This window comes from Mastigoproctus giganteus, chromosome 2, assembly GCF_048544385.1.
Source record: "Mastigoproctus giganteus isolate SK-2022 chromosome 2, ASM4854438v1, whole genome shotgun sequence".
NCBI lineage: Eukaryota > Metazoa > Arthropoda > Arachnida > Uropygi > Thelyphonidae > Mastigoproctus > Mastigoproctus giganteus.
The window spans coordinates 140,470,822-140,495,660 of NC_143576.1; the positions used below are offsets into that span (position 1 = coordinate 140,470,822).

At 36.6% G+C, this 24,839-nt stretch overlaps 1 protein-coding gene across 1 annotated transcript in view; it reads right to left on the reverse strand.

Annotated features, from left to right (window-relative positions):
• LOC150089618 (ES1 protein homolog, mitochondrial-like) overlaps nt 1-21,914 on the reverse strand; it is a 67,989-nt gene extending 46,075 nt beyond the window's left edge. Inside the window, exons 1-2 of the mRNA XM_090368691.1 lie at nt 21,688-21,914; nt 12,773-12,825 (exon numbers count right to left, since the gene is read on the reverse strand). Of these exons, the coding sequence (XP_090224817.1) occupies nt 12,773-12,825; nt 21,688-21,780 (146 nt within the window). The 5' untranslated portion in view covers nt 21,781-21,914. The remainder of the gene's footprint in view (nt 1-12,772; nt 12,826-21,687) is intronic.
• Nucleotides 21,915-24,839: the final 2,925 nt, after the last annotated feature.

The following is a 24,839-nucleotide window of genomic DNA, read 5'->3' on the forward strand; positions in this document are numbered from 1 at the left end:
GACCTCTGTTGAATTTTCATTAATTTGAAGGATTTTAAAAAGCTGTTTTAGAACAGCCTTTTGGTTTGCTTACGAAATAAAGGCTCAAAGGCTTCCATGAAAGCAAAATTTGTTCTATACATGGTTGTAAAGAAAGCCATCTAGTTGGTATGACGTGCCTTAAAATTTCCTTAAACTCTGTTTTGGCAAACTCATGAAATTCTTTAAGGTTATCCCTTCTTTCAGCTGTAACAAAAAAATTACCTTATATTTTCAAGACAATATTTTCTATATCAATATCTAAATTACCAAAAGCATATTTAGCTAAATTATGAATAATGTGAGTATGGCAGTTTGCTTTAATTACGTCTTCATTTAATTTCTTAATATTTTTGGAATAAGGAGCTATTACTCCCAAAATTACAATTTGCATTGTCTGCACTGAAACTAGATACCCTTTGCCAATCCAATCCTAAATTATTCATTGAATTTTTTTTTTTTAGGCACTCAAACATTCCATCTGCAATTTCTTCAGCATTTTCAAAAAAATCAACTAAATAGCTTGTAGGATCATATTTTTGTTGAAGTACTGAATTGACAAAGGAAACATTTTCATATTTTTCTATTAGAAGCATCAATCTGTAAACAAAAAATAATGGTGGATCATGATGTTTTAAATCATCCAAAACAATTTGCAATACTTTTTTACCTAAAACATTACAAAAAATGGCAGCAGATTTGGTTCTTCCACATGATATATTTGATACAATTTTTGAATCATTGTAAAGTTTAGAGTTCAATTTCATGCTACAATCTAATGAGTTATAAGAATAGTGACGAATGATAAATATGAGTTATTTCAGCTGCAATAACTAAATCCTCTTCTTTCGTATTCTTTTTCACAAGAAACCTATCAAGAAGATTTGAAGAATTTGCCGATTTTTCAGCTGATTTATGAACTTGTGAGTCTTAATGCAGAGTAACTGCTAAGATGCCCATACAACCAACTTTAAATACATTTCTGCATAGGAGACATCCCACCCCATGAGGATCATGGGGCGAAATGTTAAATGTTTCTTTAGATAGTTAAATAGTTAAATGTTTCTTTGTAAAGTTAAAGGAAAAACAGTTTAAACAAAGCCATTGAAGTCCATATTATAAAAAGTGATTTTTCCAATACCTATGATTTTATTAATTATCTACCAGTTGCACAATTTTCGTGAAAATTAGATCACGGCCACACAGGTGCAAGTTTTTATGCTTTGTCAAAAAAATATAATTTCATCAAGAAGTATGAAGTTAAGGGCATGGTGTTTGTGAAACTACATATATGAGCCAGAGAGGCTAGAATAGGTTAAGATTATCTCTTTATGATTCATTTTTCAGTGACAGATTTTGCATATGAGGGGGATTTTTAACATATCCCCTGTTAAAGCTTTGAAATGAAATTGTAATTTTTTGTCGGCTTGGGGGCCCTGCACATGTGGGGTCCGAAGCGTATGCCTGTGCAGAAATCCACCACTGCCATTACAAGGCACAGGCATTGAAAAATTAAAATAAAGGACAAATTGCGTCCTTTCTCGTTTCAATAAAGGGCAAGGACAGTTTGGCTAAAATAAAGGATGTCTGGAAATCCTACCTATAACACAACTCCTACTCTCATTTTTGTTTTTATAGTGCTTATGCCAAACAGACTCAACATTGCACTGGCCTCCCATATCAACTGGATGCACTGCCTTAGATTTTATGTGCTTCCTAACTAAGGACATAATTCCTTCCCCTTCCCCCACCTACTATTCTGGCTATCCTTTCTGTACATTGTTTTGTACTTTCTGTTCCACCACTGCTTCAGCACAGGGGTTGTGTTATTTTACATGCTACACTTTCTATGCTCACATTTCATTGAAGACTGATTTTTGCATAGAAGTAAACTTAGTCAAAAATAAGGTGTTTTGTAATGGGCATAGTGGGTTTAAACTTGAATCATTTTTTGCAGTATTCAACCTTGAAATGTACATGAGTAAACCGGTGGGAATTCCCTCCCCCTTCCAATGTGTGAACTTACTCTTTGTGGCCAAAATTTGCCAACAGAAGAACATTATTTTGTGCATAAATTTTTAACAGAATTGTTAGACAACTTAATTTCTGATTTCTGCATGTCTCAAAAATCAATAAATTGTAAGTGCAAAAATCGAAAAATGGAAGACCCAGAAAATATGACCTCACATTCTGAGACTGAAACTCAGTATCTGAATCCAGTAGTTTGTCCAAAGCAAGTAAACAATAAATGAAAAAGAGAGGAGATCAAGCAAGCCTGCAAGAATAAAGGTCCAAAACCGAATCACAAAAAACAAAGAAAATATTGAAACTAGTGGGCAAGAAACAGAGACTACAACGGAAGACACAGAATCTTCATCCCATGCAGCTGGCTCTGCCCTGGAAAAAGTTACTAAAGTCAGGCTCAAGCTTGAGAAATTAACAGCATTGCAAACTGGTAGAATTACAATCCCAGTCAGAAAGCATCTCATAGAATATTGGACCACCCTTGAAATTTGTAATCAGAATGAAGTGCTCGGGGCTAAATTAGAAGCCAAAGAAGCAGTGTCAAACACAAAAACAACACTCAATAACATATGCCCAAATATTAAAAGGTCCCCAGCGTGACTAACCACATGACAAGTAAACTTCCAACCAAGGCTGAACTACATAAGAAAGTGGAAAATATTGTAATAATTAGGCCAACAGAGTCTTGCAAACTGGACAACAGTGAAGCCATAAAGCAGACCATTACCAAGAATCTTGAACCTCGATTTAAAACAATTAAGATAAAGGAACTAAGAAAAGTAAGAACCACAGGGATAGTAATAGAGATAGCAACTAAAGAAGATGTTGATAAGATCAGTACTGATGTTTGTTGTTGTTGTTTATTTGGTTTTTAGGAACATTAGCAACTAAGGCCATATTGCTCCGGGGATATGTGGTGGTTATTCCCTGAACCTTTCCACATCCTCCGTATTTGGTGGTCACGGGCTCGAACCCCGGTCTAATAAAGAAGCGTGTGCTATGCACTGCTGCTCCTGTCCACCTGGCTACGGAGGTGCCAGATCAGTACTGAAGCCACAAATTTAGGACTAAATTTATGGTATTGATTAAATTAAAATGTTATGGTATTCATATATTGAGTATCAGTGGGCAAAGATTATTCATTGATCAGCCTGTTGCTCAAAAATTTATAGATTTAAGGTCATTTATCAACAGAGGAAAACTGATTGGAGAATGACTTTAATGTGTATGATACAGGTCTAAATTATAAGATGTTATCAACAACATGATAACAAAAAAACCATAGCCTGCTGCACCAGAATATAAAAAATCAAAATAGAGAGAATCACAGTGGTGAGAGAATTCAGTTGCATAGCTGCCTGCAGCAATGCAACTGAAACTCACAAATTACACTTTTTGTTGTTGGTAAATCAGCTAATCCTAGAGCATTTAAAAATATGACTGTTCATCTTTACCAGTTTACTGCCACTCACAAAAATCAGCATGGATGAACTCTGCATTATTCAAAGAATGTTTTTTTTTCCATGGATTTCTACCTTCTGTAAAGAAATACTTCAAGAAAATAAACTTACTGGATAATACTCCCAATTGTGTGGAACTTAAAGGAGACACAAAGGTGGCATATTTTTACCACTAGATATAACATCCTTGATCCAACCTATGGACCAAGGTATTCTAGGATGTCTAAATGGACAACATAGGTTTTTGAATTCAATTTTGGAAAAAACAGAAGACATGAATATAGGTTTTAAAGAATCATTAAAAGTTATCATCAGCAAAGACAGGTTTACAATGTAGCATTAGGATGGAATGAAAGTCCAAGTTCAATATTTACTGAATCTCAGAGAAAATTTTGGCCAAAGGTTGACGATACTAAGTCCTGAACTATAAGAAGATAATGAAGCACATAATTTATTAAATTATTTCAAGTAAATTGGAAGTTCCAAATATTTATAGCAAGACGACGTACAAAATTTATTATATAAAATTATTTTCCAGCAAATCATCACTGATTTGTTGGAAAATGAAATTACAGAAGATGTATAAATCATATCGAAAGCCATAATGAAAACAAATTGATATAAATATGAAGAAGAAATTTAATCAAATCCAGAGTCAAAAATTTCTCATGCAGCAACCAAAAATGCATGTGATACAGCTTTGTTATATTGAACAACAGCCTGATTCAACAGTTAAATGTAATGTTTATAAAATAGTGGAATAACTATGCTACAAAATGTTACATTCATCATCTAAACAGATGAAAATTACTGATTTATGTAAATGAATGTACATGTAAATGTTTTAAGTGAAAATAAAATTCTTAAGGTACCTATGTACACTTTTTTATGATTTGCTGCTTTAACACACTTTTTTTTGATTACATTACTGGTCCTGACCATGTCAGATAAGGAGGCATCTACTGTAAATCAAGGCATACAATTAATTTTAGTTAATTTATCATTAATTAGGCAAAAACTATTGCATAATTAACAGAGAAGTAATATTTTGTTGATACTGTGTATAATGACTATCTTATAGCCATGGGAAAATGTTTTTCCTACCTCAAAAGGCAAACTAAGTATTATCTTAGCTTGTCTTCTGAGGTGTTCTTGCCTCTGACATGTTGCATGTGAAATATGAATTAGATAGCTTCACTATGCACAACTTGTCAATCAATCTCCATAAATTTTTAGCCTCTGGCTTGTTTTTTTTTATTGCTATATCACACTTGTTCATCCAATAACTGAATCTGGAAGGATCAAATGAATTACAATATTATGCAATGACAAATAACAGAAATGAAATGTGATAATCAGATCTGTTTATGACTACAAGTTAAGCATTCTGATTCAAACTGGTTGCTGCTCTTATTAGCAGTACTCTTTAAACACCTTTTGTTAGTTATTTCTTACTTTGCATATGTTAGCTACTTCTATTTTGCTTATGGCTATATGAGACCTTCACAATCTCGTATTGGATGGGTACCAATATACTTTCTGAAATATAATATATAGCTAGGTTGCAATTAATGCGAGTTTGAATAATTCGATATTCAATTTAGTGCAAATTGTATAACGATACCAGGTCACGTTTAATGTGAACCAAAATTCAGTTAGCTGTGCCAGCCTCACATTAGACGCTGCTATCCTTGTTTATCTTCACGTGTGCATGTGCTATTGCCTGTCGTAATATATGTTAGTTTTTGTGATTTGTTTTAATCGCTTTAATTAAGAAATGCCCTTAACAAAATGGACAAAAGGAAGGTTCCTTCAGATAAAAACACTACGAGCACAAAAAAGAAGAGCACAAATAACTGCAAACAACATGTGTGGAAGCACATTTTGCCTCACTGTGCAAAAAGTAGGGGTTTCAAAGAAAAAAACTGTTATGGAAGAAATAACAAATATTGGAAGAGAACTTGGATTTGATGAACTAGAAAATTATGATATTCAGGAACTGCTCAATTCACACTCGGAAGAATCGACTGAGGATGATCTCCTACTTTTAGATCAACAAAGAGCATTTGAAGAAGCCGACAATGATGCCGAAGAACAAGATAATGTGCAAGTGAAGGAGTTCACTCTTGAGAAATTCGAAGATATCTTTCAAGCTGTAGAAGTCGTGAAACAAAAAATTATGGATGCTGATCTTAACCTCGATCGAAGCATGCAAATTTGCCAGGATATGGATAAAGCACTCTGCATCTACAAGCATATGTACGAAGATTTAAAGAAAAAGAAAACAGTTCAGTCTACGCTGCTAAAATATTTCGAAAGACAATAAAAATGTTTTCATCAGTGTAAGCTTACCTTTAGGAATGATATTTCGAATTTTTTTTCGTTTTTATTTTGCTTTCTTTTACTGTTATATTTCGTTAATAAACATATAAAAACTTATGTTTAAAATTTTTCATTACCTATTTCCATCAAGCTGGAAGCAATTACCATTTTTACCCATAATGATAACTTCAAATAGTGCGAATTCGAATAATGCGACTCCTTCGTGGGATTCATTAGTCGCACTAATTGCGACCTAGCTGTATATTAATCCACTCAATGGATGCATTGCATAGCTTTTTCATAAAATGTACCCACTATATGACACCAAAAATAATAATGACAATTTTTAAATTAAAATAACTATTCAAATTTCATCTGTGTAAATTTTAGTATCCTTAACACGTTAATGCTGGGGCAACCCACCAGTTGGTCGCTGCTCTAATGTCCACTGGGCAAAGCGATCCACTGGTGGGTCGCTGTAACTAATTATCATCAGATGTTGCAACCCACGGATGTCTTGTATTCAGTTTTGGAATAAGCACCCGGCGTGCAAGCATTTTATCAGATTTTATCTACCAAGTGTCAGCCCAGGATCAATATTTTTTATTTATTGAGGTTTTTGTTGGGTATATAAAATCATAGTAGTTGAAATAGAAAAAAGAACCAACAGTTGACAGTTTTTATTTCAAATATAATTATTTTTGTTTACAGTGAATTATGTTGAAGCATTCTAGACACAAAATGGGTTGATTTTCACAATCTTGACAAAATGTTTTAACTTTTTTTGCTTTCTGGTCTGCTTCTTTCTTTATTTCTTTTTCAGAAATTTTCTTTTTGAAAACTTTTCCTAACTTTCCTTGCTTGACCTTCCATTTTACAAAAAAGTATGAATTCTGCCAAGTGCCTCTGTTACTTTTGTAGTAGTCTCGCTATTCAATAAACTATATATTACACTTCCTCGGAATTGAAGGATGGATAGACGATTATTAGTCCCAAATTTACTCTGTACCTCCCATGCACTGACTAGCATGGTACCAAAGATGAGCTCCACTGCAGCTTTTTTATACCATTTTATGGTTTTGTGCAGGCCACTATAATATGACGCCATTTGGTCAGATATATCCACTCCCTTCTTTGCTTGATTGTAACTGATAATAACATCGGGTTTTTTGATTTTTTTCTCCCTTTCTATTGTTCTTTCCTGTCTCAATAATTTTACACTGATGAGTTTTGCATGTTGTTAGCATCACTACTGGTCTTTTATCGATCCATTTCATGATTTTCACTCCTTTATTTTCAACAGCGATTATGTCTCCCTCTCCGTTTCATTTCTTTTCCTGTAATAATCCTTGATATTCCTTTTCGATTGCTTCTTAAGAGTCCCACAGAGAAAGGTTTTCTTTTCTAAAAATTCTTGTGCTAGAGGAAAACTGGTGTAAAAATCATCTGAATAAAGAACACGTCCTTCACTGAGCAGATTAGCCATCAGTTTCATTGAGACGGCATGGGAATGTCCTTTACCTCCCACTGAATCACCCTTTCCGGTATAAATAGAGATTCCATGAGTATATCCCTCGGGCAAACATAATTTATAAAGTTTGATTCCATATTTATGAGATTTGTTAAGGATATACTGGCGAAAGAGTAGCCTTCCATGCCAAGGGATCAAACTTTCATCAATGACCAAGTTTTTTCTTGGCTTTAACATGCTTTGAAAATTTCTATTGGCTTTATCTAATAAAATTCTGATTTTGTGTTGAGACAGTCTTGTCCATTGGCAGTTTCATTGTCAGTGAAATGCTAATATTTCAGCAGATCTAGGAAACGATCTCTACTCAGATTTCCTAATGAGATTATTCGAGTATAAATCTTTTTGACCAGTGCAATCTTACATTTGGGACATGAACAATTCCCATTATCAATAATATTCCATGAAATTTTTCCATTTCTGGTTCAGTGGTTGGTCTCCAATCAGCTTTCTTCGTTTTGGGTGTTCGTATATTACTAGCTGCTGGTGACAAACAGTACTGCGCATGTCTGTTGGATTCAGTCACCATCATCTGAAGGATAGTGTCGGTTAGAAACAGTTTGTATATGTGGTAAGGCTGGTTCAAATCAACATCAACAAGGATTTCAGCATCTTTATTATATTCATTAATTGAAATTTTAGTTTTTCCTACCTCTTGCCAAATAACATTTTCAGACTTAGATGCATTGGAGATTACTTGAGAATTTGGGTCATTATTTTCATCACTGATTTCATGATATTCATCACTTTCATCAGATTCTTCGAGGTTTGAATCTTATCATCACCATCACTGTATTTGGAATGTATGTCTAAATCATCTAATTCTGATCAGTCATCAAATTCATCACTAAAGAAATATTGTGGCTTCTCTTTTGTCCGCAAGTCCAACTCTGTTCTTGATGTCCCTGGACGATTTTCATCTTGTTTTTGGGCACCTTTTTCTTTCAAAAGAAGTACATCTCAATCATCACTATCACTTCTATTCATCAAACATTTGACTTTAGATTGTTTTCCATAAAAAGAGGAGGGGTTCATTTCAAAACTTTTTAGGAATAGGTATCAATAAATATGACAAACAAAAATTTGAAATATCTAAAGAGTTTACCTCAATCTCTAAATTATAGTGATAAACAAAATGTTCTCCACATGTGCACGTATTTGAAATGAAGTCAATATGGAGGCAATAACTATTGTCAGTCTCACAGCGTATGAACAAATTGGAAAACAATGCTCATGTGTGGTACCAGGAAGTAATTCAAGCGTGCGCACTGGTGACTCACTGGCGCTTATCCCCATTTATTGACAATACTTAGTGCCACAGGGCGAAGCAAACCAACAGTGGGTCGCTATCAAATTTTCACAAAAAACAAATGACAACCCACTCTTCTTGCACATACTGTGTTATTTGTCACTTAAATGAACCGAATTATGAAAAAAAACACAGTCGTCATTTGGGAAATAAAAGTCTATCTGTCTCTTGGGCTTCAGGTTAAATAAATGCCCCAGCAGGAACATATTAAGAATATCCTTACATCTTCAGTTCAAATCTGTATAATTTGATTAATTTTTTTAATCGGAGAAGCACAGTTTTAAGAAATTCTTTACAGTTCCATGCTCACTCAAAAAATGCAGTGCATATCTACACCTGTATTAATTTTCCAAAAATTTTTGTTTCAGCTTGTATTTTGCACCTTCAGAATCTGGTTAAAAGGTAGTTAGGGAAAGAACATTGTGTGAACATTCTGCAAATGCATGCACGTGTGGTTTTTAGCATTAGCATTAGTAGAGGCATTTGATACAAGAAAGCAAGCTTATGCAGCATCAGCCAAAAAAAAATAATAATAAATAAATAAATAAATAAATAAAAAATAACCACTTCCACTTCACCCCTCTGGTCATTCGAAATACCTGTCCAGCTCAGCCTTAAACTTATTTAGGCTATCAACTTCCACGACAAAGGATGGAAGTCTGTTCCACCAACCAACCACCCGCTGGCTAAAGGCAAATTTCCTCACGTCTATCCTACATCTGTCTTTCCTCAATTTGAATTTATGCCCTCTCAGGTGATTATTCTGAGCAAGAGGAAGAATCCCATCAGCATTGAGCATGCTCAAACCATTCAAGGCTTTATACACCTCTATCAGATCACCTCGCTGGTGCCTAGTCTCCAGACACTGTAATTTGCAAAACTTAAGCCTTTCTTCATAAGAGCACCCCTTTGTTCCATTCACCAATCTTGTTGCCCTTCTCTGTACTCGTTCCAGCATCTCTACATCCTTCTCGAAATGAGGCCTCCAGACCTGTATACAGTACTCTAGGTGTGGCCTGACCATTGCCTTATACAAGGGAATAATCACCTCCTTATCCCTTCTAGAAAAATTCCTATATATCATCGACAATACACCATGAGCTACTCTTGCAGCCCCTCTGCACTGCTCAGAAAACTTCATATCTGCCTGCACAACCACCCCCAGGTCCCTTTCATTCTCTACCACTGTCAGTGTAGTACCACAGAGTTGATACTTTGCTCTGGGGTTGCTGTTTCCCATATGTAGTACTTTACATTTGTCAATGTTAAACTTCATTTGCCACCTCTCAGCCCATCTGCTCAACCTTTCCAGATCCTGTTGCAGTAGTATAGTGTCAGTAGTGTCCTTGACAACCCTGCCAACCTTCGTATCGTCTGCAAACTTGGACATTAAGCTAGATATACCATCATCAATATCATTTATAAATACAGAAAACAATAATGGACCCAATACTGAACCCTGAGGGACTCCACTAATAACATTAGTCCACGATGAGCAGTGTCCATTGATTACCACTTTCTGTCTTCTCCCCCTCAACCACCCCTTTATCCATAGCAGCAATTTGCCTCCAATGCCACACTGCTCCAATTTGTGCAGCAGTCTTCCATGTGCAACAGATTCAAAAGCCTTTCTAAGATCCAAGTATATAATATCAAAGTTATTACCTGCATCCAGTTCTTTTGTGACTGCATCATAGTATCCAAAAAAATGGTCAGGCAAGACTTCCCCTTAACAAAACCATGCTGTGTCTGAGCTTCTTGTCTAGATGATCTTGCAGTGCTTCTTTAACCAGTGCCTCCATTAATATTCCGGGAACAGAAGTTAAACTAACAGGTCTATAATTACTTGTGTCGCCCCTTGATACTCCTTTGTGAATTGGGGTCACATTTGAACATCTCCTGTCCAGGGGTACTTCCCCTGAGTCCAAGGAAGCTCTCATAATTATGGCTAAGGGTTTGCTTACTTCCTTTGCTACCTCCTTTAATATAACTGGATAGATCCCATCCACCCCGGATGCCTTTTTTTATGTTTATCTTCAACAATTTCGCCTGCACTTTCCTCTCAGTTATTACAAAATCATCTAGCTCACTGCCAGAGTTTAACTCACCTCTGGCATTCCCCTCCTTGAATAACTCCTCATGTGTGAATGTAGATGCAAAATACTCATTTAGTTTGTTAGCCGCCTGAGCAGGATCATCAACAATTGACCCATCGATATCAAGTGGACCAATCTGATTCATCCCCTTCCTTCTAGAGTTTACATAAGTAAAGAACTCTTTGTTGTTTTTCTTTGCATCCTTTGCCAAAGATTTCTCATAATCTGCCTTTGCCTGTCTAATCTTCGTTGTGACTTGGTTACAGACCAGCTTATACCTATCATAGGCTTCCATGTCCCCCATTAATTTACATGTATCCCATGCATTTTTCTTCTCTGCTACATGTCTCATTAGTTCATCTGACATCCACTTAGGCCAAAACCTTGAACAATATTTCTTAGTTGGTATGTAAAGCCTAGTAGTTTCCAAGATAAGTTCTTTGAATGCTTCCCATTTTGAATTTGCTGTTGGTAACATCATCAGTTGGTCCCACTGTATAGAATTTAAATACTGTCTCAGTCCATCGTAGTTGCCTTTACAAAAGCAATAACCCTTCCCTTTACCCCTAATGGTAGTTACCTCTTTGAGTAAATCCCACTTCAGCACACTGATCACTGCCACCTAGTGGTTCATTTACCTGCAGATTCTTAATGCACGAAGAATCACTACTGATAATCAAATCAAGAGTATTACTCCCTCTAGTTGCCTCCCGAACATGCTGATGTAGAAAACAATCATCCAATAAATCCACAAAAGCCTTGCTAGTGTGTGAGTGACCAGTCCCCAAAGTCCAGTCAATATCTGGGAAATTAAAATCCCCCATTATAAGACTCTCTGATTTACTGGCCCACTCTATTCCCCTGTACAATTTCTTATTATACTCATCAGAGTCATTAGGCCTATAGCACACTCCTACTCTCAATTTTGATCTCCCAATGCTTATGTCACACCAAACTGACTCGACACTGCACTGTCCAGCAATGTCGACTGGCTTCACTTCCTTGGATTTTATGTATTTCTTAACTAATAGCATAACCCCTCCTCTCTTCCTATCCTGTCTATCCCTTCTGTAGACATTGTACTCCCCAAATTCCAGTTCTGCATTCCTTATATCTATGTGACACCACGTCTCTGAAATCCCCACAATATCTGCCTTTGATGTTTTGAGCAATACCTCAAATTCATCAAATTTATTTACTAAACTCCTAGCATTGGTGTACACGCAAGTATACATGCACCTGTTCTTTTTCTTAGCTACCCTAACACAACCCATGTGTTTACTTGTACCCCAATGATTCCCAGCAGTCTCTGAAATATCCTGCATCTTATATTCCAGGCTGCGGCTCATTCCAATAGAAGCAGTGCAAGAATCACTTTCACCTCTGCCAGTGGCTACTGTTAATCTATTAGTCCTTGTATCCCCCCAATCTAGCAGTCTTCCGACCCACCTAACACTGCCTCGATAGCATCAGCAAACATTCTTGCACCCTTTCTATTTAAGTGTATCCCATCCCTGTAGAAGCAGTCTCTCTTGTTAACAAGTACAGACCAGGCTGAAAAAAATTCTACCCATTGAGCCTTGCACAATCTTTCCAGGGCTGAATTGGATAACAATTGGATATTTGTTTTGGATAATAAGGCTGCTCTTATTAAAGAATTACTTGTTCTTATTATCCAACATATTTTAATCACAATTAAAGATAAAAATATTAAATGCCTTTTACAAAAAATCTGATTGGTGATCAACAAACTACATCTGTGGGTGTGACTTTTTTTATTTTGTATATCCATTAAAACATTAAAAAAAAAAAAAAAAAAGGATTACGACAAACTCCATATTCAAAGAGCTAAGCAAAACACTAAAGAAAAATACATACAAAATATGCACAAGAAACTGTTAACAAATAAGCTCAGGCAGTTAATAAGATATTAGTTACAAAGTAATAATTATTTTTAAGTTTAGAATTGCTGAAAAAAAAAAAAAAAAAAAAAACACTAAACAGCATTACTTACGCTGAAGCTTCATGAATTTCACTGCCGTCATACACACCATTACCAGAAAGAACCTGAGAACATAAGTATTCAAATAAATGAAAAAATCGTACAGCTTTAAAAAAATATATTAAAAACAAACAGTTAACAAAATAACTTACCATTAAACCTATCATGAACATATAATTTAAAAGAATACAGATATAGATATGTATGGTATATATAATACACTGGTGTTCAAAGAAAGTGCATCACCTAGGAATTTCACATTTCTAACCCTTTTTTGCGATGGTATGTTACATTAATGACTAGCATCACAAATAGAAATATAAAACAAAACATATTTATTAATAGTCAAACATATTTATTAATAGTCTAAATAATATTTGAGAGGTGTTCTCAAAATATTCCAAAATGAGCATTTGCAACCTTTATACAACAGTTTTGGTAAACACAACAATTATGGCTGAAATGTTATCAGAAGTCCTCAATTTGCTTCAGTTTATCATTTTAAATGCAAAACAAAATGAAAAGTTCACCAGGCGAAACTAATATTTAGTTGAACTGCCTCTGGCAATGATGACAGCAGCACACTGTCAAAGCATTGACAAGATCAATTTCTGAAGATAATCAACTGATAGTTGATGGTTCCAAACATGAAATATGGCTTCCTGAAGTTCACGAAGGATCTTTGGTTTCTTTCTGGCAACTGCAGATTCCACACGATACCAACAGTTCTCTATAGGATTCAGGTCCAGGCTGTTTCCTGGCCAGCTAAGAGTTGTAATGGACCATTTTTTCACCTGTAACAAATGTAAACACATTACTGTCGAACCTCTAATGCAGAAATGAAGCTAAAGTAACTACAGAAGTGCCAACTTACACTTTTTGCCAGATGACAAGGAGCAGAGTCATCCTGAAAGATGCAGTTACTTGGCAGGTTGAAATGGTTTCTAATGATTGGCAGCAATTTGCCTTCCAATTTAGCCAGGTATCCACTGGCATTTACGGAACTTTTATAAACTTCAGGTGACCTACTCCACAATACGAAATGCATCCCCATATCATTTGGCTGGTAGAGAATTTCGCTGTAGACACCATACAGTCTGGATGGTATTCTTCACCACATCTATGCCGACCGGGCTAGCCGGGTGGGTAAAGCGCCTGCCTGGCAATCCAAAGGTCGCGGGTTCGAATACTGCCTCGGGCTTGGATCAAAGTACTGCAAAAAACCTTGGGAGGTGCACTATGGCCACAGAAGCTGATGCGCCAATAACTACAAAAAAAAAATCACCACATCTACAGCGAATCATTTGTCTCCCATCAGAGCCATGCAGGTTGAATTTCTTCTCATCTGAGAAAATAGCTGACTTCCACTGCTCGGGGGGTCCATTTGACATGCTCCTTACACCAAATTAATCGGGCCTTTTTTATTTTTTGTGTTGTTGTTGTTATTTGATTTTTAGGAGCATTAACAACTAAGGCCATATTGCTCTGGGAATATGTGGTGGTCATTCCATAACCTTTCCGCATCCTCCATATTTGGTGGTGACGGGCTCGAACCCCAGTCTAATCAAGGAACGTGTGCTACACACTGCTGCTCCTTCCCACCTGGCTACGGAGGCGCCTTATTTTTTGTGTGAGGAGGGCTTCTTCTTAGGACGACAGACTACAGGTCCATTTTTGAAGAGGCATCTTCTGATTGTTACTGCACTTGCTACCACTCCTGTATGTTCTTCCCATTCTCTTTTCAGCTCAGACAAAGAAGCTTTACGGTTTTTAAGGCATAAGCGCTTCGAAATACGGTCCTGTTTTTGTGTAGAGACTCGTTTGCGTTCGGTTCCTTTTTTCCTATCAGCAGAATCAGTAATCTTGAGTTTGGAAAGAAATCTACTCACTCTTGACTGATTACAAGACACTCTATAAGCAAGCAATATGACGGGAAAAACATCCTTCCTCACGTAAAGCAAGAATAGCACTCTTTCTTCATGGCATCAACTGCACGTAACTCGCCATCCTGACACAAGCAAGGAATGACTGCAACTCTTGCAGAGCATGCTTATATAGCTGAAAGTAACAGCTAATGCAATATTACATCATCACCCATGTGTGTGTCGATCTTATCTGATGCAATCTGTAAGAAATATTGCCATATATTTACGTTATTCAGGCGACAATTACAATTTTAAGGGGCAATGCATTTTCTTTGAACACCAGTGTATATACCATATACATATTTGTACGGTATATATTATGCCAGTGGTAAATAACCCACTTTTTATTATTATTATTTTATTTTTATTCTTTTTTTTTTTTTTTTTTTTGGCTGGTGTAGCGAAAGCTTCCTTACTCTACAACAGAGCTAATATTAAAATTTCCAAACCGATTTTTCTATTTCAAATCAAAATATTTTCCTAAGCTCAACAAATTAAACACAGTTAAAATTTAACAAATATAAGCTAGAGTAGCATTATTTGTACAGAAAGCATATTTTAAAAGTGCATAAAACTTAGAACAAAGTATGAATTAAAAATTTATCAAAACTATTTAAAACTGTTTTTAACAACTTTAAATTCTGGCTTTAAAGTTTAAATAATACCAAAAAGCTAAGGATGGAAGAAGGGGGAAGACCTAAAGAGTATAAATATGCTTGGGATAAGCCATGCATTCAACTAAAAATAGGATCTGCAACAACACCAAAAAGTAATAACTGCTATTAGAGGATTAAATCACCTTTTTTTTTTTTTTTTTTTTTTTTACAGTAGCATTTTAGAAGTAAGATTCAAAAAAGTTCCATATGCAGTTTATATTGTTAATGTTATTCAGACTAGAACTTATATTTCCCTTTAAATAAATATGATAGATCACTGCTCTTTAACAAAAAATAATTTCAAGAAATTAAAAGTACAAAAATACACAAATAACAAATATACACTCCAACATTACATGTTGGAGTGTATAATGTTGTAAGTCACCCCAAAAAAAGGTCATTACTTGAATCATTTTTCCCCTCCCCACAAGAGCACAGTTTTATAATGGGACACTAAATGAAGAAATGTTTGGTTAGAAAATTAAAAAATTTAATATGATTATGACCCTCATGAGATTTAACCCTTAACTGTGCTGATCTGTTTGTATTTTTAACGATGTTTACCTGATAGCATTAAGTATCTAGGCATTCTCCTTAGTATTAAAGTTTGAACTGCCAGTGCACTTTGCAGTTTGTAAGCGTTCATTTTGCTCTTGTTTTTCTCTTATTAGAAGTAGTTGGAGTCCACTGGACCCCACATTACTTTTAACAAGAACAAATTTCATTTTTCAATACATATTTGTGAAAAATAAAAAAGTTGGTTTTTATTTTTTTTTTTATTGTTCATAATTATGACTTAGAATAAGCTGATGGTAAAATTTCCCACCTGAAGAAAAAATCCTTTCCTGGTGACAATGGTGATAAAATAAAAGCCTATCTTCTGGACCTAAGATCATCTTCATATTAACCACCAATCTTCTTCATTAGCATAATCTGATTACTCTCATTAACTACCCTACCTACCTTTTATCATCTGCAAACTCAGTCATTAAACCTGATATTCCTTCATTAATACCAGTAATAAATATTCAAAACACCAATGGGCCCAGTGCACTGAACACGGGGGAACTTCACTAATAACGTTAGTCATTCTCTGTTATTTCCCATTTAATAATCAGTCTTTTCCTACTGAATCATCCCTTTATCTACAATAGCAGACTGCCTAAATGCCACAGTATCAAAAGCTTTTCTAAAATCTAAGTATATGATCCTGAAATTAATTTTTGCATTCATTTCCTTTGTTACAATGTCACAGTCTCAATCAGATTGGTCAGAAAAGACTATCCCAACAAATTCACACTGCAATTGTCATATAACTACATTTCTGTCTAGATGGTCCTACATGGTGGCCTGTTTTCCATGAACCAGTACCATCAAGCAGTTTAAATGAATCATTTAAGCTAATGGGACCGTACACAGTAACAGCATGTCACAACTGGTCATTACCGGCTGTGTTAATCCAACTGCTTCCTCTAATGAATTTTAGTTTAAACATGCTGGTTGTTAGCAGCTAAAGGTATTATTTTGTTGCTGTGTGCTGACTGGAAGAATGAACTGACAATATGGCAGATGCACAGGAATAAAATGATCCCAGTTCTTGCAGCAGTCTTTTCTCCAGCAGTCTTTCCATGATTTATTTATTCGATGATCAGCTTTTTTTAAAATTCAATTGAAAGTTTTTCAAAGTTAGAAACACTATTTGTAAGAGTACATATCACTCAATGCATACATACTGGCTGGCATGTGTGACAGCTTTGAGTAACACAAGTTCCGGGAACTGAACTGCTTCCAATGTGTACTTAAGCCAGGTAATGTTCCCAACATGGTTTTTTTTTTTTTTTTTTTTGATTTGGTAGTTGTTGGCGCATCGGCTTCTATGGCCATATTGCACCTCCCAAGGTTTTTGCAGTACTTTGATCCAAGCCCGAGGCGGGAATCGAACCCGCAACCTTTGGGTTGCCGGGCAGGTACTTTACCCACTCGGCTAGCCCGGTCGGCTCCCAACATGGATGACAGGCTCTGGTTAACCTGCATTCTATGTGTAAGCACCCTTTGTGAAATGGAGAGACATTTGAATATCTCCAATCCATAGAGATCTTGCCCCTAACTACTAAATCCAAAGATACTCTCATAATTATGGCTAAAGGTGTGCGTACCTCTTTTAATGCATAAAGAGTCACTGCAGATAATCATATCAAGAGATTGCTTTCTCTCATTCCTTCTCTAACATGATTCTGTAGAAAACAATTATTCATTCATTCAATAAATATCTGAAAAGATAACTCTAATTATAAGACATTCTGGTTTACTGGTCCATTCTAATTATTATTATTATTGTCTCTATAGTTGTTCATTATAGTTGTTCAGTCATTTGGCCTATAAAACACTCCTACTGGAAAGTGAAATTGTTAAAGCTTAACATAAAAAAAGCACACAGGGTGGATGGGATCTACCCAATTATATTAAGGAAGGCAATAAAGTAGGTTAGCAAACCCTTAGCCATAATTATGGGAGCATCTCTCTGGACTCAGGGGGGGGGTCTGTATACACTGGAGAAGTGCAAATGTATTTCCAAGTCACAAAGGGGGATCAAAAGGTGATATGAGTAATTACAGACCTGTTAGCTTAACTTCTGTTCCAGGGAAAATAATGGAGTCACTTAAAGAGGTAATGTAGGACCATCTAGACAGGAATGTAACTATACTGCAGTCACAGCATTGATTCGTTAAGGGGCAATCTTATCTGGCCAAATTGATTGAATACTATGATGCAGTAACAAGGTAACTGGATGCAAAAAATAATCTTGATGTCATATACAGTAGACTGTCAAAATAACGGCACCCCAAATAATGGCACATTGTGATTGGATGTATACATACAGTGCTGAAAAAAGAAAACGGCAAGTCACATGATTACTGTATTTGTTTACGTTCACCATTTTCAAAGTGAATTCTGTACTAATATCATGGATTATACTACTGTTTTACATTTTAAATTAAACACCCCTCACTATGGCTCCTAAAGTTAATAAACCTCATACAGAAAAGAAAAGAAGAACATTAAAGCCTAGTGACAAACTTGATATAATCCAAACTATTACATTAGGATCACACAGAATGTTAATTCATATACATATGTGTATTGTGTCTGTAAATTGTGTGTGTTCTCTGCTCGATTTGCCTATTTTGCTGGACAAAAAACCCATTTCTGGGGGAAAAAAAAAAAACCTTGCTATCTACACCTGAGTCCGATTAACTCAGCCACAAGTGAGAAAAGCCTATAAAAGTCCCTTGCGTCATCAACAGGATTTGAACCCAGGCCTTTTCCACCCGGTGTGGGAAGGCCAGTGATGATACCACTGTGCTACCCGCGCAGACTAAACTTGATAAATAATAAATAAAATAGAATGGAGCAGAAGTGCATTAATGGCAGAATATGACATTGGATCGTCAATATGTTTGTTTTTTATGTGCAGTTAATAAAATTGCATTATTAATCTATTTCTTATTTGGCCTCTATTCTGCATATACATTAAAAATAAAACTTTCTAGATAGTATACATAGACCTGTTTCTGCTTTTAGTAACCCTAACACAGCCCATATATTTGGTTGTCCTACAAGGACCTCCAGCAAACTTTTTAATCCTCAACACCTTGCTTCCAAAGCTGCTGCATGTCCCAATAGACACAATGTAAGAATGACTTTTGCCTCTGCCTGTGGCTGCTCAATCTATTAGTCTGAATATCTCCCCTCACCCAAGCTACCAGTTTTCTGATACACCTAAAACTGCCTCAATGGCATACAAACTATCCTTGTACCCCTTCTATTTAAGTGTAAGTAATTCCTGTAAAAAGTATTTAAGTGTATGTAATTCCTAAGAAAAATTAAGTTCTACCCCATGTGCTTTTCACAGTCTCTCCAGGACCAAATTCGTTGACAATGTACTACCCCTATGTGTCCATGCAGAATTGCAGACACTTTCAAATTTAACCCTAACTCAACTTTTTCTCTCCATTTCCCTATGCTTGTTAAGTAAATCATCAGATCTCCCACTCTTAATATTATTGGCATTAAGATTTACAACTATATCTCCTTTTGTGCCCTTAAAAGATGATAGTTGCTCTACAACTTAATGAACTTTTGCCCCAGGCAGACAAAATTCCCTAATTAATTCTTCAAAAACATACCTTACAGCCTTTATTAAATTTGTCCTCAGTAAACTCATGGTAGCAAAAATTCTGTGCATATAATTCTTTCTGTAAGTGCACTTCTTCCACATCCTTATCTACATCAAAAATAATGATACAAGGCACAGGTTTAGATGGCTTGCTAACAGAGTCCCAGTTCTTGTAAATGTAAATCTGATTTAATTAATTCCATGTCCTTTGGTGTACTAATTTCTGCTATTACTACATTTCCTCTACAGGTGGAACAGGACCAGGGTATGTCTGACAGGAGCAAAAGTTAATGGCATTGTAGAGCAGCTATCATCTTTTAGGGGCAGCTGAGAGCTTGATGGATCTCTTGGTGACATCAGCCCTGTTCCTCAAGCCTTCACCAAATCAGTTATAGAAAGATTACAAATGCATGTTGTGTCTAACTTTGATAATATAAACACAGCAACATGCATTTACCCTATATCATGCAAGCACCAATCAGTTTTTTGGATGAGATACAGCAAGAAACAGTTTAAAATGGGGAATTTCCATTATTCTGACACTATTGAATAATATAATTTAAAAAAAAATTACAAACAAGTCTTGTTTTAAAAAAAAAAAAAAAAAAACAAGCATCATTACAAACAAGTCTTCTTTCCTAAAAAAAAAACATTTAACACTTACGAGTAAATTTCCAGGTAACAGGTAACCTGTGCCTATTACTTCTACCCACATGCAGCACTTTGCATTTGTCAATGTTAAACTTCAGTTGCCACTTTGGTTAAAAAAATTATTTATACCATCTCAGAACCTGAAGGGGCATAAATTCAAATTGAGGAAAGACAGTTGTAGAATTGATGTGCAGAAATTTGCTTTTAGCCAGCGGGTAGTTGATTGCTGGAACAAACTTCCATCTGTCATTGTGGAAGTTGATAGGTTGAATAAATTCAAGGAGGAACTGGACAAAATTTTAGAGGGAATGGATGGGTGATGTTTTTTTTTTTTTTTTTTTTTTGGCTGATGCTACACAAGCTTGCTTTCTTGCTTCATATGCCTCTACTACTACAAGGAATGCCCAATTGAAGGAAACCAAATGCTATGGAAAATTTTGCCAGAGACAGCATCTTCACATAGGCAAAGATAACTGTCTAGGTCACCAAGTTTGAGGGATGCCATCCATATAAGTTAATCTGGCTATTGCCTGGCTGGCCAAATTCAAGTAAAAAATATATATATATAATAATAATAAATAAGTCAAAAACTTAAAACTAGAAAGACATGAAGGAATAAAATACAGATGTCAATATTTCAATTCCTTATGCACTATTTTAAGAATGACTCTATTTCTCTACACTTCGAAGAATTTATTAATCCCCAGGGACTCACATATGGTGAGTATGGGTGTGCACACCCAGGGACCTGAGCTGGATATCATTATTCTTCTCTTTATTGGTGATTCCTTTTTACTTCTCTCTCACTCTCAGGGTAACTCAGGGATTTTTTTTTTTTTTTTTGGTTGGTCCAGCATAAGCCTCAGGCTTCCTTGCGCCATGTGGCTAATAATAATAACCCCATTAGCTTTGGTCCACTCCCGTTATCAAACGTTAATATTTCATTTACCCACTCTAAAAATTTTTATAAGCAGCAACTCAGCCACAAAGTAAAATTTTTCCCAGTTTACAAAAAACAGCACACATCTACCCTCAGAGTTTTTCTTTTGGAGGGAGGTGGCACCGATTTCGTGGTTCGTCTTTGAACCAGAAAAGAAAAGGAAAGAAGGAAGGAAAAAAAAAAAAAAGTAGTAACAAACACAATAATTGTTGAATTCTTTTGGCGCATGCATTACTTCGGTCATAATATGCCAGTTCGTTGCTTTCTGTCTTCTTTTTCTACAGAGGTGCGGGAAGATTTGAGTCAAATGCAAGAATAAATTTCGGCGAAAAACCCAATACCCTCCGCCTATCAAACCTTACTCCCTCTTAAAACGTTGTTTGTTTGCATTAGCAACTAAGACCATATTGCTCCGGGATATGCGGTGGTCATTCCCTGACCTTTCCGTATTTGGTGGTGACGGGCTCGAATCCCGGTCTAATCAAGAAGCGTGTGCTATGCACTGCTAATCCTTCCCCTGGCTACGGAGGTGCCTTAAAACATTGTGAGTTGTTTCATTTTACATAAGTACTACTTACAACAGCAACTTTCCGAGCTTGTACTGGCGAAACTGAAAAGTGTCGATATACTTTTAGAGCAAAGTCTATTCGAAATTTTGCACTGATATTCATATCTCTACTTTCACCTTATTTCTTTTGATTCTTTATTAATTTAACAGTCAACACACTACGAATTTTATTTTATTCCTTTATTTCACACTACGAAGCGGGATTGCCGAACTCGTTATTGCGAAAGGCCACAATACAACGCGCAGAGTAGTACTACTCTGTGATACAACGACAAACACTACAAATGTCCAGATTTTTTTTTAAATGTAGTAGTAATAGTAGTAGCATGTGATGCAAAAAAGCAAGTGTATGAGCTTATGCAGCATCAGCCAAAAAAAAAAATAAAATAATAAAATAAAAAACAATCCCCTCTAAATGTTTGTCCAGTTCCTCCTTAAATTTATTTAAGCTATCAACTTCCACAACGACAGATGGAAGTTTGTTCCAGCAATTAACCGCCCGCTAGCTAAAGGCAAATTTCCCGCACAATCTATTCTACATCTGTCCTTCCTCAATTTCAATTTATGCCCCCTTAGGTTCGTAATCTGAACAAATGGAAGAATCCCATCAGAATTCAGCGTGCTCAACCCATTCAAGGCCTTATATATCTTAATCAGATCACCTCGCAGGTGCCTAGTCTCCACCTGCTGCAATTTGCAGAACTTAAGCCTCTCCTGGTAAGAGGGCCCCTTCATTCCCCTCACCAATCTTGTTGCCCTTCTCTGTACATGCTCAAGCAAATCTAAATAAAGTTCGCTAAATAAACAAGCTGTTTCCACACTTCCTTTTCTGTCCGCTGTAATGAAATGATTGATTATGTATATAATCGAAATGTATCCTTTTCCTAGTGCTTATTAAGCTCAATAAAAATCATTAATGTAGACTATTTTCATCCAACAGATGACAGTTTGTATGAACAATTTCGTTGTTTTTTAACATTGAAAATAGCGATGGGCATGATCTAATGATTCATAATCGATTATCTCAATAATAGAATGATTTCCATAATCGATTAGTTTGATTACTATTATTATTGCTCATATTATTTATCCCTTATTTGGGGGTTCCACCTCGTGACGGATATTGCTACCAAGTAGACAGAGTGGTCGTTGTTATGTCTAGTGTTACTATATTACAGGTGTTCAGGATTATGATTTTATGGAGTTCCTTGTAGGTTTTCGCTGGGAGACCTATTGCTGCTAAGCTGTAATGTAGGGTTATTGGCACCACACCAGTGGTGGACACGATGATCGGTTGTTACTTGTTGCACATGCCACATCTCTTTGATCTCCTGTCTTAGGTTCGTGTACTTCCTAATTTTTTCCCCATGGGTTTTCTGCAGGTTGCCAGTTTTGGGTATGGCTATGTCAATCAGATAGGTAGTCTTTTCCTCTTGTCCACAAGGGTTATATCCAGTCTGTTGTGTGGGATTGTCTTATTTATTATTATTATTATTATTATTATTATTATTATTATTATTATTATTACTAGACATATAGTGCAAGGAAGCCCGAGGCTTACGCTGCACCAGCCAAAAAAAAAAAAAAAAAAAAAATCCCCGAGTTACCCTGAGAGAGAAGGGAATTACCAAGAAAGAGAAGAATGATGATATCCAGCTCAGGACCCTGGATGTGCCAAACCCATACTCACCAGATGTGAGCCCATTATCCGTTATTATAGCGCGGTCCCACTACAGTTTGTGGATTGGGGTCTCTACTACAGCCTGGGGTTTACTTGTAATACGGTACACTTTCTTTGATCAACTGGTATTTCCTTGCTAGCTTCTGATGTACTATCCTGGCTACCTGGTCGTGTCCATGAGCGTACGAAGTCTGGGTGATCACCTTGCACCCCGCAGTGATGTGTTGGATCGTTTCTGATTCAACACATCTAGAATTGCTAGGGAGCGCCGTCGACATATGTAATCGGACACTCTGGGCTCCTTGGCGATGTATTTTCTTTAGTTTCTGGTGTTGATTACCTAGTCTTGGATTACCAGCATGAATCGTTCAGTCTCGGGGAAGACTGTCCCGCCAGTGAGCCATGCATTGGAGGCAGTTTTATCTATGTGATCTTGATGAAGATCATTGTAGCGTCTGCCACGAAGCGTCTTGTTTGCCCATCTTTCTAGTTTTATTTGAGACACCTGGTTAGGAGTGGACTCCTCACTTAGGTTGAATGGGGGATACCGCTTGTCTATTTTCCTTATGGCCTGGTGGAGTGCTGCTGTGAGTTTCTGGAAGTAATCCTTCAGGTTAGCAATCACTGTTTTCTGTCAAGATAGGGTCTAGCAGGCCCCTTTCCGAGCAATTCTCAGTCTCTCCACGGCTGACCTCGGGTGGTATTGACGGCTCTTGGTCATCATTGTCCTTGTATTTCTTATAACATCCTCCAGCTAGGCGTTAGTTCAATCTATCACTCCGAAGGAGTATGTTAGCACTGGGACTGCTCAGGTGTTTATGACTTTAACTGTTTTTCCTCCATTCAGCTTTGCTTTCAGCAGGCTTCTGAGTCTCTGATGGTATTTCGGTCAGGCAGATCGTAATTTCTGTGTGATGTGACTGCTGAGCCTACATCATCCTCAAGTATTTGTAGGCCTCTCCATCTGCTGTGGCTTCAATCTCTTTACCAGTCTGCAGATGGTAGTTTCGGTTGATTCATTTTACCTGGTGTAATCCGTGGGTCTTGCATTTGTCTAGCCCAAATTCCATCCTAATATCATTGCTGAATTCTTCGGTGATCCGGGTAGTTGCTGGAGCTGCTTCTCTGTTCCCGCGTAGAGCTTGATGTCATCCATGTACATCAGGTGGGTGAGGGTGTAAAAGTTCTTCCTTCTTAGAGGTTATATCCGTATTTGCTGCGATTGACAATGGTGGATAGCTGGTTAAATGCTAGACAGAACAACAGTGGGCTCAGGGCATCTCCATGAAAGATTCCTCTCCTGATGGGGATTGGTCTGGTCGTGACTTTTACACACCTATGAGAAGCGGCGTTTCTCGTAGGCTTGCTCTATAACCGCGGTATCTACGGTTAATTGCTCCTTGATCCTTTCTGCTGTGCGGCCATTATGTTTTGGCTCTTGTGGTCTGATATCTTCTTAGTTATGCAGCTGGTCAGGATCT